This window comes from Podarcis raffonei, chromosome 12 (assembly GCF_027172205.1).
Source record: "Podarcis raffonei isolate rPodRaf1 chromosome 12, rPodRaf1.pri, whole genome shotgun sequence".
Classification (NCBI taxonomy): Eukaryota; Metazoa; Chordata; class Lepidosauria; order Squamata; family Lacertidae; genus Podarcis; species Podarcis raffonei.
Genome location: NC_070613.1, coordinates 26,965,165 through 26,983,819, shown reverse-complemented (window position 1 = coordinate 26,983,819; position 18,655 = coordinate 26,965,165). Strand labels below are relative to the sequence as shown.

Genomic DNA, 18,655 nt, shown 5'->3' with positions numbered 1-18,655 from the left:
GTGGGCCCCTTCTTGAAAATGGAGTTGTGATGGCTGGCTGGGATTGAGCATATTTCTACCACACCACCAGAAACCCCAAATGGGGAAAACCTGAAACAGGCCAATGAGTATTCTCTGTAGGCACGGGATGCTGTTTCGGAGAGAAAACCTGGAAATGGAAGGTACCATTGAAGGGTGTTACTGAGTGGGTACTAGGATACCAGCAGGTGGGTACTGTTATCACTTGAAGAGGCAGAAAACGTCATCCTTTTTTTGGATGTGGGATCCTTTTCCTGTAGAGGGCAGTTCCCCTTTGGCTTTTTCAAGGATAAAAGGTAAAGGGACCCCTGACAGTTAAATCCAGTCGCGAACGACTCTGGAGTTGTGGCGCTCATCTCGCTTTACAGGCCGAGGGAGCTGGCGTTTGTCTGCTCCGCAGCCAGTTTTTCTGGGTCATGTGGCCAGCGTGATTAAGCCGTTTCCGGCGCAACAGAACACCGACACCAGAGCAGCACACAGAAATGCCGTTTACCTTCCCGCCAAAGCGGTACCTGTTAATCTACTTGCACTTTTTGGGGTGCTTTTGAACTGCTAGGTTGGCAGGAGCTGGGACCGAGCAATGGGAGCTCACCCCGTTGCGGGGATCTGACCCGCCGACCTTTTGATTGGCAAGCCCATGGCTCAGCGGTTTAGAGCACAGCGCCATCCGCATCCCATTTTCAAGAGTAGAGGTCTACAATTCACACTGGTGGTGCCCTAATGCCCACTTGAGAATGCAGCACATGAAGCTTTGAACAGAAGGGCTCTACACATTGGGCCAGTTGTTCTCGCTAGTTCTAATCCAACAATGCAAACTTGTAGCCCAGTTAGCTACTTTAACCAACTGTTTGGTGATGAGGGAAAAGTGAGGACTAAATCCAGTCCTGATTCCCATCCTGAACAGCTGATTGGTTATATTTTTCAACTTTTAACAGGTTGGAGAACTGTGCATGTAGCAGCTATTTCTTTATGTATTTTTGCTACCCTGATTCCTAGCTAGATCAGGGATGTGTCTACTCAGACTTTCTGTTCAATATGTAAACTGATTAAGCAATGACCACATGCGCTCGCCTTGTATCAACAGAATCAAGCTAACCAGATTAGTGAGCTGTATACACCTACTGATGTACTGGACTTATTTGTCTTTACACACACACACACCCTATAATTTTCCCTTTCCATAGCTTTAAAGTTAACTATATCAAATAACCCAATTATTTAAAACTCCATGCAGTTCAGCTACTTAGGTAGATACCTTGGTTCATTATTATCTTTTTAAGTATCTCTGCACACAGTACTTACTTAATGTTACATGGCACTTTAAATATGTAATAGTAGGTTGGATCCAAAAGTACTTAAGTGAAACTAAATCAACAGATGCTCTTCCACAAGAGCTTGTGCAAGCATATTGATTGCTTTATTAGATTGGTTTAGTAGCAATGTACAACGCTTGCAGAATAGGACCAGATGTTATTTATTTTCTATTCCCAGTTCTTTGGCTCCAATCCACTATTTGTTAAAGAGAATTAAAATTAATGAGACAAAATGAAATTAGATTAAGTAATAAATGTTTAATCAAAGAATTTTACATATTATTAACAGCATTCATTTGGCCAAACATCTACATGGTTGTAATATCCTACTGTATATAAAGTGGGAATGTATCAAGTATAGACTATGAAAGTGCAAATAGCATTTTCAAGATTATTATTTTTACATTACAAAATTAATTGGTTTACAAAATAGGCTTGCCAAACTTTCTTTCTGAATTGCAAATTCAATTACTGGGGTGGTCTTAAATTTAAATAAGTACCAAGAAAATACAAATTTAATATGCTAAATTTCATGCTCAGAATAAAGTCAACACAGGAACAATGGTGTATACTGCACAATCTAAACCAAATTACAGTAAAACCAGAACCCACAAACTTCACTATTCGTCACAGAGAGCACTTGTACATATCTTCTCTTAGCTTTGCAAGACATCTTAATACAATACACAAAATCTGTGTGAGGATCGTCCTATTTGGAAATTATAACTCAAGGATGCTGTATGTGCGTCTCAAATTAATTTCAGTTTAAAACCAATTAATGAGGATAGAATCTTCAAGTCCTATTTTTGGTTAAGAAGATTTTATACCAGACAGCTGTTTAAATAGTTTCTCAAGGCTGAAAACAGGGTTTCAACATCAATACCTTCAGGATAGGGCAGTTAGAAGCCAAGCTAGAAAATGTAATGGATCTACAGAATACAGTGAACAGAGCAGCGAACTATTCCTTCTAAATAAACTTCTAGAAGAAACAGATTTATTTTTTTAATTTTGGAGTAAATAATTAATATGTAGTTATTTAGTATTATGAGCCACAGGGACTGCAAGATTCCAACAGTAATCTTTAAATGAAAGAGTTAAAATACTTTTTCTTGTAACTCACAGTAATCAATATACATACAACCTTATTTCCCATCATAATACTTTACTATACACAGTCAGTAGCGAGAAACCTTTATATCAGACATCAGCAGATCTCTCATATCGTCAAACATAAAAATGGAACATTTCACCTATTTTCCTTGTGTTATCCTAGGATTCGATTATATGCAAGCAAAACAGTAATTTAAACAATTTCTTCTAGTTAAAATTACAAACTGCATCACTGTAACTTACAATGAGGTCTTGATGCTTTTAAGCCAATCTCAACAAGAATTTTCTTCACAGTAGGACACCACTAGGGAAGGTAATTTTTTTTCTTCCTTTTACATTAAACAGCAACCACACACCAAACGAATATTGTGCAATTGAAAGAATACACAGTAGTGTTTTCATTATTTATATAAAAACTTTTGAGCATTTAGGGTATGATACTTCCCAATGTGGGCACAGTGTCTGCATAGAGGGATCTGCACAGAGGGGTTTTTCTAATGAACCCCGTTTCTCCCCTCCCTTTCAGAATGCACGCCCTGGTGGCACCCTTCCCCTATTCCACGCTCAGGCTCTCTCGGCTCAAGATGCAGAAGTCAGATCGCACAACTTGAACTGTATTGAGCAGGAGGGCTTGGCTGGAGATAGATGAAGCACCCACAGATCTGGAGCAGCCTGAACTGCCATGGCATGCATGCTGGGAGGGGGAAATGGGGCTCAGCTGATTTGTATGGGGATCCTTCTATGTGTTAGCACCACACCTGTATAGGGAAGAATTTTACGCTATGTCATTATTTACCGGAAAGGCAAGGCCATGAGTGGTTTTTATGGAGGCTTTTGCACTTCATAGCATAGTAACTCCAGAACAGATAACTACTCATTCAACTGTGGCAACTATCTATTTGAGTTAGGCAAAGGCACGGTAACATGTTGCATGTAATATGTAATATTAAAGATTTATTGTGGGACTGCCTCTAATGTCAAGAAATTTCAAACTTCTTTATTTTATAATTATCATTAAAAGCAACTGCACTGTGCATAAAATGTATTGTTAATTATGAAAACAAAAGGCATATGATTGCACTTCCATTAAAGTGTCTTTTCAATACAGCATAGCTGCTGCTAAATCAACTATTTAAAATAACTGTTCTTAACAGTAGAATTAGGCTTAATTAACTTACGGTACAGTTTATGTTAATGCAGTCACCATGGCAATAAATGCCAGTTAAATTTGGAAAAGCATTTCTTTCAAGTGGTCCTTCTATCACTAATAATTATAGGCGCGCTTTAAAACAGCAATACTGCATACTTTTTGTGTTGAAGTTGTTTGCTATTTACAGTTTGGCACATCTGTACTGTAAATAGACATTTAAAAAAAACAATTTTAATTAGAAAAGAATATCCACTCCTTGGTTTGTGAAGCAGCACTGAAGAGAAGTATTGTATACCTCAATTCACACTGCAGGTTAAAGATTAGTTGGGGAAAGGCAATGAAAAAGCAAGGTATAAAAAATACTGCTAAACACTGGTTTGTTAGAAGACAATTCAAATAAGGGGAAAAGAGGAGAGAATGGTTTCATAGAATCAATAATTCAAATACTCAGTGAGCCTTTAATCCACACTTTCAAGTTAAGGATCACCAGCCTAAGGCTAAATAGATGCTGCATTGTATTAGGAATGTGGAGTACAAACTATTTCTCTCTCTTCAAAGTGAACAGAACACTGTCAAATGCAATGGAAATTCCCTGAAAGGTTCACATAACCATCGTAAAGAACTTAAAGGGAATTCCTATATATTCCATCTCCACACCACGGATAAACAACCACGCTCTGCTTATGCGGGCCAAAGTCTCCAGAATGCTTACTCCACATAGTGTACCGCTGGCAACTGCCTAGCCATTTTGGCTCCATAATCAATTTCTGTGTTCAGGCTTGTTTGTGTTCACACCAAATGTACATGTTCATTCCACTCAGTTGAGCTCTGAGATATTTGACTTGAAACATCTCCTGAAGCATCCACTTGGCTAGCTGCCTCCCCAGCTGAGTCCCCACTTGGTGGTACTGCTTCTCCTGTAATAACATTCCCAACAGCACCACTCTCTTCTGTCTGGGTGCTTCTACCTTCATTTTTGAGCGAATCCTCAAAAAGTGCATGCTCCTCCAGAGGGTCCTGTCTTGCATCAGGAACATGTGGTTGCTCCAATGACCCCTCTTCAGTACTGGGTTGCTGTGAATCATCATCTGTTTCCGTACTTGCTGAAGGAATGAGTGCAATACTTTGAGGATTCATGTCATGGAACCAGGCCATAATGTTCCCAAGGAGATTTTCATTTATATTAGGATCTTGGCTACTTGAATCAGCTTCACTAGATGTTGAATACAGGCCACTTCTTGCATCACTGAAGGTGTGAGAACTAAGATGGTCAGTTGAAAATGGATCACTGTCTGCACTTAGTTTCATCAGACTATCACCAAGTTCTAGAAGTTCAGAGCTACTTAGAGCAGCTCGTGGATTATCTATACTTATGGGACCAGAGTCCAGCCTTGTAGGCAATGAAGTACCTATTGCTCCTAAGGAAGCTTCATTGGTTAGAAAGTCTCTGGTTTCATCAATAACTAAACCAGATTCTTGCAATGATAACTGAATAGCAAGCAGAATGTTTGGGTCATCTTCATCCAAGGAGCTTAAAGCCTAAGAGAGAGATTAGAATAATTTTCAGAATAAATGCAATATATTTATATCTATATACACACCTACAATCATATACTTAGAGCAGCGTTTCCCCCCTAAATTGCTTCCAATTTCCAAGAAGAAATTAAATTTATGCATTCAAGAGAATACAATTTCATAATACTTAATTTAAGCTAATATTTTTGGTGTGAAACTAATGTCCAAAAGATGCTAACTGAGACACAAGTCCCATATAAATTCATGGTACTTCTAATTAAACCTGTTTAGAAGCTTAGGTGTTCAAATTATTGACAACCAGAGTTAGCTGACAAATTAGCTAACTAAAAGCAGAGGCAATGCAAGATACAGATACAGGAAAGGAAAGGAAAGGAAAGAAAAGAAAAGGGAAAGGCACAAAGGAATATACCTGCAGAGAATCTTGGTTTTCAGAGTGACTAACAGGAGTATAGTCATGAAGAGAAGAGCTGTGAAGAATACTCATGGAAGCTGAACTCACCATGGAATTACCATGTCTTCTGTTACTACCTGGTTCTTGAGTATCTGTTCAAGAAAAGAAAGTTTATCCCTTAATTTTACTGAGAAACCTCGTCACCAGATACTCCAAACCACATTCAGTTAGGCTACACATGATTTATTTTGGCATTTAAGGCTTGCTAATCAAACACTAACAAATTGCTTCACTGAAAATAAACTACAATCTATAATTATACAGAATTCCTCTTTAAAAAGAAGGAATATCGCTAGCAAAAAAGTAAAGAGACCTTCTATACAAGTCTCACCTAATGTGCTTTCACTGGGGTCATCGGGATCTGGAGCATTACTAAGCAGGCTGTGCATGTCTCCACGTCGACGCTGTCTGTGCCTCCTCCGATACTGAAATTCAGCATATTCCTGCATAAACCAAACGTTACAAAATACAGGGGAGCATGCAATAATAGTTTTGGGCATAACAAACAGCACATTTAAAGAAAAAAAAGAGTGCCTGTGATTTTATGCATTATAAAATCACTTGTTTTCATAAAAGTAAATAGCAGCTTACACCATGCAAGCTTTTTCAAAAGAAAAATTGGACAGATTACACAAACTACTAAATTAAACTAACAAGACTATATAAAGCTGCTGCTGAACTGCTTGCAAATCTTACTGCAAGAATACCAAGGCATATTTATCTTGTATAAAATATTTAATTATGCATTTTTATACTTACTGTTTAATTGCTTTCCCCCAAAAGTTTGTGTATTATATTGATGAATTTTACAATTGCCTAACATTATAATACCACATGGCTCATCCTCAGGCAAAAACACTGGCTTATCTGCATCCATTTCAGCAATGCTTAAAATGTTAAGGATGCACTTAGGGTGTTTTATAAAGTTAGGCGTGGGTATAAGAGGTTAGTATAGAAAACAAGATTTAGGTAATGGAAAAGGGTGCTTATCAATAAAGTACAGTAAAAAGTACAGTACAGGGAATTATGTGTTAATCAGATGCTCATGTTCTCTATTGGTTATCACTGCTTTGATATAGCAAGCTGGATAAATAAAAAATTGTTTCCGTTATGGGCAAAAAGGTTTGTGGCAATATCAGTGCTTTCAGATATCAAATACTACAACTTTGTAATAGGAAAACAAAAAAGGAAGTTTCTCGCAAGCTTCAGGAATGGAGCAATCAAGGCTAATTTTAAAGCCAAGTCTTGAACCTGATTTTTAAAATAAATAAATAAATAAATAAATAAATGAATGAATGACTGCGTAACTAGGATTAATGCAGCAATGGACTTAAATGTTAGTATATTTAGGCTGCAAGTCTATCCCCATTTACCTGAAAGTAAGCCCTTCTGAATTCAGTAGGACTTAACTTCTGTGGGGCTGAACTGTTAGGTCTTCAGTAATTCTAAAAAGCTATTTGCATACAGTTTCAACACTGATATATGAGTTTTATACATCAGCCAAAACATTGCCTTAAAAAAAGAAGGCCAAGTCTATTTACTTTAGCTAATTTTTGCACAGTAAAGTAGTCTAATATGCAATAATCCTGTGCCTGGTGAATTTATTTTCAAAAAGAATTCCAAGAGTATAACCTTGCACCAATTCAAAGATTTACTTTTCTCTATCAACATGTAGCTTTCTCACAGCTGCTCAAAGTATCTGCAAAGCATCTATCAAGAATCACACTTTGCTGAAATATGTTTCATTAAATTATCCAAGAAAATCAATTGTTAAGAATCATGGCTAAACAGAATGTATAACTTTATTTAAGCATGCTTTCCTGCCATGTCCCCCCCTGTAATATTAAAAAACAGTTTGTCTTGTGTGGCTTGCTGAACTAAGTTCCTCTTTGCAGAACTGGGAGATTCTTGTTGAAAACCAACAGGCATTAACAAGAAACAGACTGAGTTTTATTTACTGAGGGCATGGTTGTTTGGGATAAAAGCATTGCTACATTTTTTTTGAATGAACAACAGACTGGCAGATGAGATTGAAGCTAAGCACAACATGTTAGAGTTTTTAATGCCAAATAAAGCAAGAGAGCGTTTTCCAATGTTCACTAGAAACCTCAGCAAGAATGTCACCTCGGTGTACTGTTACTGTGGAAAAGACTTTCCAAACTACATTTTTTGAGACAGGACAGGACAGCGATTGCCCATGATTCTTGGTATATCTCATATAATACTTGTATGACATTTTACAATTTTAGTTTGCAGGTGTTTTCTCCAATAAGGTGTGTGGGTGCTAGGTATTTGTAGCTCCACTGCATCATTTAATTTTCTCTTTTATTGTGTTATTCCTTTTATAATTTTTCTTGTTCTATTTGTCCTTTTTCAGGTTTGTATCTGCTTTCTCTACTTATGTAACAAAATGAAATAAAGACATATTTGATAAAAAAGAATCCTATTGAATTCAATGGGGCTAGGATTTTTAGGGGTCATTTTTATAATTATTATTGGGAACCAAGTATTATAGGAAGAACTGGGAAAAGCAAGCAAGTTCATTTGCCTATAAGAAGCAAGCTATATTCTTACAAGCATACTGCTGTTCAGCAACAATAGAAAAGGAAATATGCAGAAATGTGTGGATCTTACAAAAAAACCCAAACATCACACACTAGGTGTAGAAAACCTATCTAACTCAGGGATTTTCATACTTGAGGCAGGAACAGAGGTTGCAAAAGGAACAAAATGTAAAATTAACCTATTCAGATCAATCTGGTGTGGTTTTAAGTAGTATACTTATTTCTTCCCGGCGTGTTTTGCAGCTGATGACAAATTTTGTATAAAGTTTAAACTAAAGAGATATACATCTCTGGTTAGATGCCTGTGTCTCACTACAAGTACAAGCCTGCACTCACATACATTTGCATTTCCCTGAAATGGAAAATGCTTAAATACATACAGGTGGGAGGAATGAAAAAGGGAGGGAAATTAAAAACAGTGTGCCAGCACCAGACTAATATAGATCTTTACTGATCGCTGGCCTTGATTAAAGAGCCACTGAATGAGGAACAGAAAGGTATTTCGTGTTACAGAACTGGCATGGATCCTCTAGGCCCATAGAAACTTTATTCATGGTTTAGTCCCTTGGCAATGAGGAGGAGGAGTGTAGGACCTTCCCTTAGGAATAATAATAATAATAATAATAATTATTATTATTATTATTATTATTTTATTTATACCCCACCCTTCCCGGTTCAAAAACCGGGCTCAGGGCGGCTAACAACAAATTTAAAACACTTAATTGATGCAACAAAAATAGCATAAAATATGGTATAAAACGTGAATAACGATAAATTCAGAATTGAAAAATCAATTTAGGGGGGAAATCCATCCAATAAACATTAGATGATCACGTGGGCTAGCAGGCTAAATTAGACCTATTTGGGCCAGCAGGGAGACCAGGGGAGAATTAGCTGTGGGATCCCAGAGCGGATGATCTTCATAAAAAAGGGAAGGGGGGAAGGAAGGGGAATAAAAGATCAGGCTAAGTTCAAGTTGAAAGCCAGGCGGAATAGCTCTGTCTTACAGGCCCTGCGGAAGGTGGTTAAATCCTGCAGGGCCCTGCTCTCATGACACAGCATTCCACCAGGTTGGAGCCATCACTGAAGGCCCTGGCCCTGGTGGAGAATAATCTAACTTCCTTAGGGCCTGGGACCTCTAAACTATGTTCATGGACCTTAAGGTCCTCTGTGGGGCATACCAGGAGCATGGAGCAAGATGCCTCTCCCATATCAAACAGGCGTAGATAGAATGCTACTTTAGCTGAGACAGTTGTCACACTGTTTGCTGGGACACAGCTGAAGCAGAGCTAGAGGATTAGGGTGCCATGTTGTAAGCCACCTTGTATATCTACCATGAGATATAAAATTAAATATATTTCCTTCTATTGTAAAGCAGCAAAAATAGAAAGCTCATCCAGACCTTGTAAACCTTGATGCAGTTTGCAACAACATCAGGAAGCTAATCATGCAAAGTGAAATTCCATCTTAATTTCCATAATAATACACATTTTAATTAAAAGTGACAAAAAATTACCTCGGGGGATGCAAATCCTAAATATTCCCAATCCCATGTTCCACCAGCAAAGCTATAAATTAAACAGAATTTGTTAAAGAAGACTAGAATAAATTGTGAACACCCCCCTCCAACAAAATGAGTACAAAAATGAATGTGTTCATTTGATCAGCTTCAAGGGCTGTCCTGTGCAACCTTTCTGGAATTTTACTTCAAGGGCAATGGTGTTAACATTTGTGTCCTTCCCTCAAAACCACCTCCTTTTGTGCAGTGCAGCTGGAGCATCCTTTCTCAAACGCCATGGGGAACTTGCTAGTCCTTGTTACCGACAATGCTACTATATCCATGTAAAAAGTTCAGCAGTCAAGAAAAAAACTTTTGCCAGCCAGAAGCTTACAAGAGTAAGCTGAGGTGTTTTAAAAAAGTTATTCCTGCATTTTATTTCAGAGGAGCAGCACTGCACATACACACCTCAGTCCAGCTAGCAGATGTATAAATCTTTCCCTTGTTACAATTCTGGCCACAAGCACATGTCTGTGTCCCCACCACACCCCCACCGCTGCCCCTTTAAAACTGTTAGGTGGGAAGTGGTGAAGCATCAATAATAGATTTTTAAAAATGAATTCCGCAAAGCAAACCTACCAGGACTACCTGCACTACAACTTGAAGGCTAAGCAGAGGAGTTTTCAAGGCAGGCTTACCAAGCCGATCTTTGGCCATACAGATCTTTGTTATTATTAGGTTACCTGCGCCTTGGAGCTTCTGGGGAATCTGCAGGAGCAACTCCTCGGGCCACAGAGGCCAAGAACTCTTGCCTCTTCTGCTGTACAAGGCAGGCTGCACGGATAATTTTATGACGCGGAGTACGAAGGTAAGGCCTGTTCACTTTCTGAGCAAGATCCTCAGTGACCATCTCAAGATCTGTCTATATCAGAAAATAAATACTCATGTAAATTCTTTACAGGACAAGAAACCATAACTCTGGATACTTGCTGTGCATGTTATTTCCATGGGGACAAGAAAGAACAAACCAGGGAAAAGTGGGTTAATTGTGCCTAGTACAGGGTGGATCCCCCTTCATGCATCACTGCCTTGCCGTGGCGAAGGGGCTTGAAGAACTCAGAGAAGCTACGAACTATGCCGAGCAGGGCACCCAAGATGAACAGGTCATAGTGGAGAGTTTTGACCAAACGTGATCCACCTGGAGGAGGAACCGGCAAGCCACTCCAGTATCCCTGCCAAGAAAACTCCATGGACAAAGACAACAGGCATATAAAAGTTATGACGCTGGAAGATGAGCCCCTCAGGTCGGAAGGCGTCCAACATGCTACTGGGGAAGAGCGGAGGACAAGTACAAGTAGATCCAGAGCTGATGAAGCGGCTGGGCCAAAGCCAAAAGGACGCTCAGTTGCGGATATGCCTGGAAGCGAAAGGAAAGTCCAATGCTGTAAAGAAAAATATTGCATAGGAACCTGGAATGTAAGAACCATGAATCTGGGTAAGTTGGATGTGGTCAAAAATGAGATGGCAAGAATAAATATTGACATCCTGGGCATCAGTGAACTAAAATGGACGGGAATGGGCGAATTCAGTTCGGATGACCATCATATCTACTACTGTGGGCAAGAAACCCGCAAAAGAAATGGAGTGGCCATCATAGTCAACAAAAGAGTGGCAAAAGCTGTACTGGGATGCAATCTCAAAAATGATAGAATGATCTCGATACGAATCCAAGGCAGACCTTTTAACATAACAGTAATCCAAGTTTATGCACCAACTACTGGTGCTGAAGAAACTGAAATTGACCAATTCTATGAAGACTTACAAGACCTTATAGAAGTGACACCAAAGAAGGATGTTCTTCTCATTATAGGGGATTGGAATGCTAAAGTAGGGAGTCAAGAGATAAAAGGAACAACTGGCAAGTTTGGCCTTGGAGATCAAAACGAAGCAGGGCAAAGGCTAATAGAGTTCTGTCAAGAGAACAAGCTGGTCATCACAAACACGCTTTTCCAACAACACAAGAGATGACTCTACACGTGGACATCACCAGATGGGCAGCATCGAAATCAGATTGATTATATTCTCTGCAGCCAAAGATGGAGAAGCTCTATACAGTCAGCAAAAACAAGACCTGGAGCTGATTGTGGCTCAGATCATCAGCTTCTTATAGCAAAATTCAAGCTTAAACTGAAGAAAGTAGGAAAAACCACTGGGCTGGTAAGATACAATCTAAATCAAATCCCTTATGAATACACAGTGGAAGTGAGGAACAGGTTTAAGGTTTTAGATTTGCTGGACAGAGTGCCTGAAGAACTATGGATGGAGGCTCGCAACATTATACAGGAGGCAGCAACAAAAACCATCCCAATGAAAAGGAAATGCAAGAAATCAAAGTGGCTGTCCAATGAGGCCTTACAAATAGCGGGGGAAAGAAGGCAAGCAAAATGCGAGGGAGATATAGAAAGATACAGGAAATTGAATGCAGATTTCCAAAAAATAGCAAGGAGAGACAAGAAGGCCTTCTTAAACGAACAATGCAAAGAAATAGAGGAAAACAACTGAATGGGAAGAACCAGAGATCTGTTCAAGAAAATTGGAGATATGAAAGGAACATTTCGTTCAAAGATTACTATAATAAAGGACAAAAGTGGTAAGGACCTAACAGAAGCAGAAGACATCAAGAAGAGGTGGCAAGAATACACAGAGGAATTATACCAGAAAGATATGGATGTCTCGTACACCCCAGGTAGTGTGGTTGCTGACCTTGAGCCAGACATCCTGGAAAGTGAAGTCAAATGGGCCTTAGAAAGCACTGCAAATAACAAGGCCAGTGGAAGTGATGGTATTCCAGCTGAACTATTTAAAATTTTAAAAGATGATGCTGTTAAGGTGCTACACTCAATATGCCAGCAAGTTTGGAAAACTCAGCAGTGGCCAGAGGACTGGAGAAAATCAGTCTACATCCCAATCCCAAAGAAGGGCAGTGCTAAAGAATGCTCCAACTACCGCACAATTGCACTCATTTCACATGCTAGCAAGGTTATGCTTAAAATTCTACAAGGAAGGCTCAAGCAGTATGTGGACCGAGAACTCCCAGAAGTGCAAGCTGGATTTCGAAGAGGCAGAGGAACCAGAGACCAAATTGCAAACATGCGCTGGATTATGGAGAAAGCTAGAGAGTTCCAGAAAGACATCTACTTCTGCTTCATTGACTATGCAAAAGCCTTTGACTGTGTCGACCACAGCAAACTATGGCAAGTTCTTAAAGAAATGGGAGTGCCTGATCACCTCATCTGTCTCCTGAGAAATCTCTATGTGGGACAAGAAGCTACAGTTAGAACTGGATATGGAACAACGGATTGGTTCAAAATTGGGAAAGGAGTACGACAAGGCTGTATTTTGTCTCCCTGTTTATTTAACTTATATGCAGAATTCATCATGCGAAAGGCTGGGCTGGATGAATCCCTAGCCGGAATTAAGATTGCTGGAAGAAATATCAACAACCTCAGATATGCAGATGACACAACCTTGATGGCAGAAAGTGAGGAGGAATTAAAGAACCTTTTATTGAGGGTGAAAGAGGAGAGCGCAAAATATGGTCTGAAGCTCAACATCAAAAAAACGAAGATCATGGCCACTGGTCCCATCACCTCCTGGCAAATAGAAGGGGAAGAAATGGAGGCAGTGAGAGATTTTACTTTCTTGGGCTCCATGATCACTGCAGATGGTGACAGCAGCCACGAAATTAAGAGACGTCTGCTTCTTGGGAGGAAAGCAATGACAAACCTAGACAGCATCTTAAAAAGTAGAGACATCACCTTGCCAACAAAGGTCCGTATAGTAAAAGCTATGGTTTTCCCAGTAGTGATGTATGGAAGTGAGAGCTGGACCATAAAGAAGGCTGATCGCCAAAGAATTGATGCTTTTGAATTATGGTGCTGGAGGAGACTCTTGAGAGTCCCATGGACTGCAAGAAGATCAAACACATCCATTCTTCAGGAAATCATCCCTGAGTGCTCACTGGAAGGACAGATCGTGAAGCTGAGGCTCCAGTACTTTGGCCACCTCATGAGAAGAGAAGACTCCCTGGAGAAGACACTGATGCTGGGAAAGATGGAGGGCACAAGGAGAAGGGGACGACAGAGGATGAGATGGTTGGATAGTGTCTTCGAAGCTACAAACATGAGTCTGACCAAACTGCGGGAGGCAGTGGAAGACAGGAGTGCCTGGCGTGCTCTGGTCCATGGGGTCACGAAGAGTCGGACACGACTAAACGACTAAACGACTAAACAACAACAACAACAACAACAACAACAACAACAACAACAACACAGGGTGGATCACATTGCATAGTTTTGGTTATTCTGATTCCTGAGGCTCTACCCTAGTTCTGCTCATAACCAAGCTGGACTTGGAGCATAACATGTTCAGCCTGAAAGAAAAAGTCTGAAGAAAAATAAAATTCCCTCCTTAGGGAACATGGCTGGAATACAAGGATGTAAGGACTGGTGAGTTTTAACTGAATGAAAGATGACCCACTCACCTACCTGAGTCAGTGATGGAACTGGCTTCCTCCTGTATAACCCCTGGAAGGAACATTAATGGTAAATGCCCAATGTTCTGTTCTCTGGCTGGCCTGCAGGAGTAAGCCAGGAAACAGTGGGACTTGCCTAAGCTGAACCAATTTTGGGAGAGAATTGCATACAGGTGGCTAACTCTAACAGGGTGGCAGAAAAGACCATTTGGGTTCTTGCCTGGAAACAGGATTTCTATGCATGCAGAGAGGTGACCCCAAGTGGGACTTGACCACCACCTAGTGGTCAAAGGCAGAATTACTTCTCAAAAGAGAATCTTCAAAACTCCTTCACTTTTCTATTATGACAAGCCAAGGAAGTAGAAACAGAACAGAGGAGAGTGACAGCCAACACTAACTAACAAGCAATAATACCAACTTCTAAATAAAAAATAACAGTAATGACTAAAAAGCTCAGGCAAACTGTACTATGAATGCAGAAAGCAGACTCAGGCAGCCCAAGCCATGATTGAAGGCTTCGACACATCATACTTGTTGGCATTGGCCACATGCCTTTGTGTATCCAACTCAGTTACAGTGTTAATTAACACAGTTAATTTTACCACTCTGGTCTTGGGCAAAAAGTTCAGACATAAAGCAGCTGCCCTGGAAGTTGAAGGGGTGGGCATCAGATCCAGAGCCACCACCAATTTACACAGGAGGAGCAGATAGTGAAAGTACTGAAAGAGATTATAATAGTCAGGTTCCTCCACCTCACATTCCCCTCTCTGTTCATCCTCATCCAGAATAAGATCAGAGACGACAGGGTCCCGCTTGGGTAGACTGGGATGCTTTGAAGTAGTTCTGCCCTATCATGAGGGCAAGGAGAAAAAGTAGTTTTTCCCTCTGCAGCTGAGGCTGGGAGAGTGTAGGGGGCGGGAATGTAAAACTATTTTTGAACAGGACAGGCACACAAAGAAATTATTAATAAGAGCTAAACTAAAAGCCTGAACCAAATACAGAGTGGCAAAGGGTAGAACGGGAAGCAATTTGGTGAAGGCAAAATAAAAAACAGGATTCCAAAGGTGGCTGGCCCCTGTGAAGGGCCCTTCTCTTTTGAGCAGCAATTTTGCCTTCAACCACTAAGTGGACCTCAAGTGACAGCTGCATTCACAGAGTACGCAACTGCAGTAATGTACACTGCCCAAAGGGAGCCTCAATTTTTAAGAGCTTTGTAAAGGAGAAGGCTGCCCTGGTCACCACCCTGAAAATACACTAAAGTGGGTTGTTTTTTGGGGAAAAGATCACTGAAGTAGCTCCTTATCAAGTGGAGCAAATCTGAAAGTAAATTGGGAAGAAGCTTTTGAGTTTTGCAGCATCTGCTCTAGGTGCCCTAAGCCAACAAGTCAGAATGGATCTCTGGCTTTCTTCCCAGAGTGGTAAGATCATGATCATACACACACACACACACACACAGAGAGAGAGAGAGAGAGAGAGAGAGAGAGAGAGAGAGAGAGAGAAGGGGGGGGGAGTTGGACTTCCAGAAGGGCTCCATAAAATTTTAATGCCTGCCAGACATCCTATCTATGCCATCTTTGCTCAGAAGAATGAGAGGAATTAGAGCAGGACATTTTTAGCACACATTACACTAAGACCAAATGTTTTGTTGTTCATTGGTACACAGTCTTACGACTTCTAAAATGGAAAACAACAATATGACACTCTAAAGGCACTTTTAAGGATCCTTGATTTCCATGGGAGAATTAATAGTACAATCCTATACATACCCACTCAAAAAGAAACCCAAGTAAGTTCAATAAAACTTACTCCCAGGTAAGTATGCATAGTATTTCACCCTAACACTTCTTCATTGAAGCCAATAGGATACAGTACATATCTGCTTAATCTTTTGAGTTGTGCTCTTAAAAATGCAAATCTAGAGGAAGTTACTGGGAAGCAAGTAAGAATTACTAGAAAATATCAATTCAATATATACAACTAGTCAGCTGTAAAAAATTAATCACAGAAGCCACTAACACAAGGGCCTCCTTTACCTGCATAAGTTCGAATATTTCTTTTTTTGTGCTTTTTGGCTCTAGAAAGAATCCATATGGGTAAGAACACTTCAGGATGCGACGAGTTTTGAGGAGTTCTTGTACTGCATCTTCAATGAATGTGGTATCTGGACAACCTCCTTCAGCTGCAAGAGAAATCCAGGCATTGCAAAGAGTATTTTGTTTCCCATTTGCTGATGTGATGACTATTTCAGCAACAGCAGAACTTATTCTAAACAGAGTATAATGTTTTGTGCAAAATCAAAATTGTTTTTCAAATCCTAATCTAGCTTTCAAGAGAAAAAGCTCTATGTCCATTGTTTGACTGCATTCAGATTTCTGCATTCACAAGATGGCATAGTCACATTAGTCCAAATTAAAAGAAATTCACATTGAAGTCCCACTGAAATTACAAAATACAAGCATGAGCACACAGAGAAGATGGACAGTGCACTCTAAAGACCACTTCAAGCAAATGCAGGAAGGAACTTAGGGCTTCAGATCGAGTAAGATCAGGGGTAGGCAACCTAAGGCCTGGGGGCCGGATGCGGCCCAATCGCCTTCTCAATCTGGCTCAAGGACGGTCCAGGAATCAGCGTGTTTTTACATGAGTAGAATGTGTCCTTTTACTTAAAATGCATCTCTGGGTTATTTGTGGAGCATAGGAATTCGTTCATTCCCCCCCCCAAAAAAAAAATATAGTCTGGCCCACCACATGGTCTGAGGGACGGTGGACCAGCCCACAGCTGAAAAAGGTTGCTGATCCCTGGGTAAGATGCAGAAAGTTCTCTGAAGCGTCTGTGTTCCTGCCTTCAGTTGCTAGGGGCAGTTGCAGTCCCATGTGAGGACATCTTATACTCACAGGAGAAAAACCATGTCATATAGAACACCATCTACTAAAATCAGAACGTGTGCAAGAGAAGAGACAGATCTGAATAGCCAAGCACGGAAAAGCTGGGTAGGAACTAACTCCCCAAGAGAAGAGATCCTACATGAAACTAAAGTTTCTTGTTGCTTTTCAGCATCAGCACAGATAAATGAAGAAAAGGAAGCAACAGATTGGTATCAGAGAGGAACAGCATGACAAGTAGATTGGGGAAGATACTAGCTGGTATTGCAGAAAATATATCTTTATTTAGATTAGAAGACATAAAGCACATGTCATATACTGCAATGTATTGTTTGTTCACCCATTAATCAAAGTAAATCAAGCCACACAAATGCTCAGTTTGATAAGGACAAAAGCAGTGGTCAGAAATAAATTGGATTTTGAAAGGCTTTGGTGTACACACATTATTCTGAGCACCCGAATGTATCACATAAACTCAGCACACTTACGTCCACTAAGAGCTCTACTCAGTTGTTCCATCTTTTCTTTGGCTGTTTTTAGAAGGCGCTGTTCTAACTAAAAGTAAGATAAAATTTTAAAAAGTGAAAAACACTGTTTTGAACTAATAAAGCTGGAAAATAATTTTATAGAACTATTTCCAACCGTACTTGGTAACTGAGCTCATGGTTCTTAAACCTTGTGTAATAGTGCATAAATCTATCAAGTTCTTGAAATCGTTTGTGTTTCTTTTCAGCCTAGAAAATAATTACGGGAAAGAAAGATAAAAAAAATTAACGACTTGCTAGTTTTATCTTAATGTAACATTTATGAGCAAAGGGAAATGGGCAATCAACCATTTAAAATGTGAATAATAGAGCTTTATTCACAAGCCGCATAGTGATGCATACTGTATGAACAAATCAGCCAGCTGGAAATATACTTAACACATCTCACAAGTCAAACTGCACTTTGGCGTTATTAAGTCAAACTCCTAAGCCAGTTTCTTTTCTGCCTTACGTTGTATCCTTTGGTGGGTAACATTTTCCTTGTGCACCCCTCCTTCTGCCTTTCTAAGGCAGCCCTCAGAAGTTTCACAGCAGGGGCATGCAAGGTATTGGTGAGGTGAAGATGCTGCTTTCTTGAAGTACATCAAGCTCTTGGAAGCCTGTTGAGCTACCAGCAGCCTTGCAGCTAGGTCACACCTGTACAGGGGCATCAAGTACATACACTGGTGGCTCCACGTGGGAGTTGTATAAAGGACCACTGCCGTATGCATCACAGTGGCTCTAAAAGATGGTTCCCTAACCAGGGAAATTGCAGTGGCCATGTACGCAGCTCTGTAGCGAGGCAATGGTAGATATATTTGCTGGCTTTGCATGTTGAACTACAAATCCTTATGCTACCAAGGCCATAATGGGATGGGAGCCAGAAAGTGTGAAGCAGACCTAAACATTTAAAAAACAAACCCCAAAGGGTTCCAAACTTTAGGAAGCTTCTTAGGCATTTCCTGTACAGTGGTACCTTGGTTCTCAAACTTAACCCATTCCGGAAGTCCATTCCAAAACCAAAGCGTTCCAAAACCAAAGTGTGCTTTCCCATAGAAAGTAATGCAAAATGGT

The 18,655-nt window shown here is 40.1% G+C and overlaps 1 protein-coding gene across 6 annotated transcripts in view; it reads right to left on the bottom strand.

Moving 5' to 3' along the window:
* Positions 1 to 1,569: 1,569 nt before the first annotated feature.
* The window catches only part of ANKIB1 (ankyrin repeat and IBR domain containing 1), a 51,773-nt gene continuing 34,687 nt past the window's right edge, over positions 1,570 to 18,655 (bottom strand). For 3 of the 6 annotated variants that reach the window (XM_053359285.1, XM_053359284.1, XM_053359286.1), the window contains exons 13-20: positions 17,705 to 17,791; positions 17,546 to 17,612; positions 16,208 to 16,353; positions 10,384 to 10,562; positions 9,659 to 9,710; positions 5,910 to 6,021; positions 5,537 to 5,670; positions 1,570 to 5,130 (exon numbers count right to left, since the gene is read on the bottom strand). In XM_053359285.1, coding sequence (XP_053215260.1) covers positions 4,381 to 5,130; positions 5,537 to 5,670; positions 5,910 to 6,021; positions 9,659 to 9,710; positions 10,384 to 10,562; positions 16,208 to 16,353; positions 17,546 to 17,612; positions 17,705 to 17,791 — 1,527 coding nt within the window. In that variant the 3' untranslated portion in view covers positions 1,570 to 4,380. The remainder of the gene's footprint in view (positions 5,131 to 5,536; positions 5,671 to 5,909; positions 6,022 to 9,658; positions 9,711 to 10,383; positions 10,563 to 16,207; positions 16,354 to 17,545; positions 17,613 to 17,704; positions 17,792 to 18,655) is intronic. The other 3 variants (XM_053359288.1, XM_053359289.1, XM_053359290.1) reach the window with 2 other exon arrangements.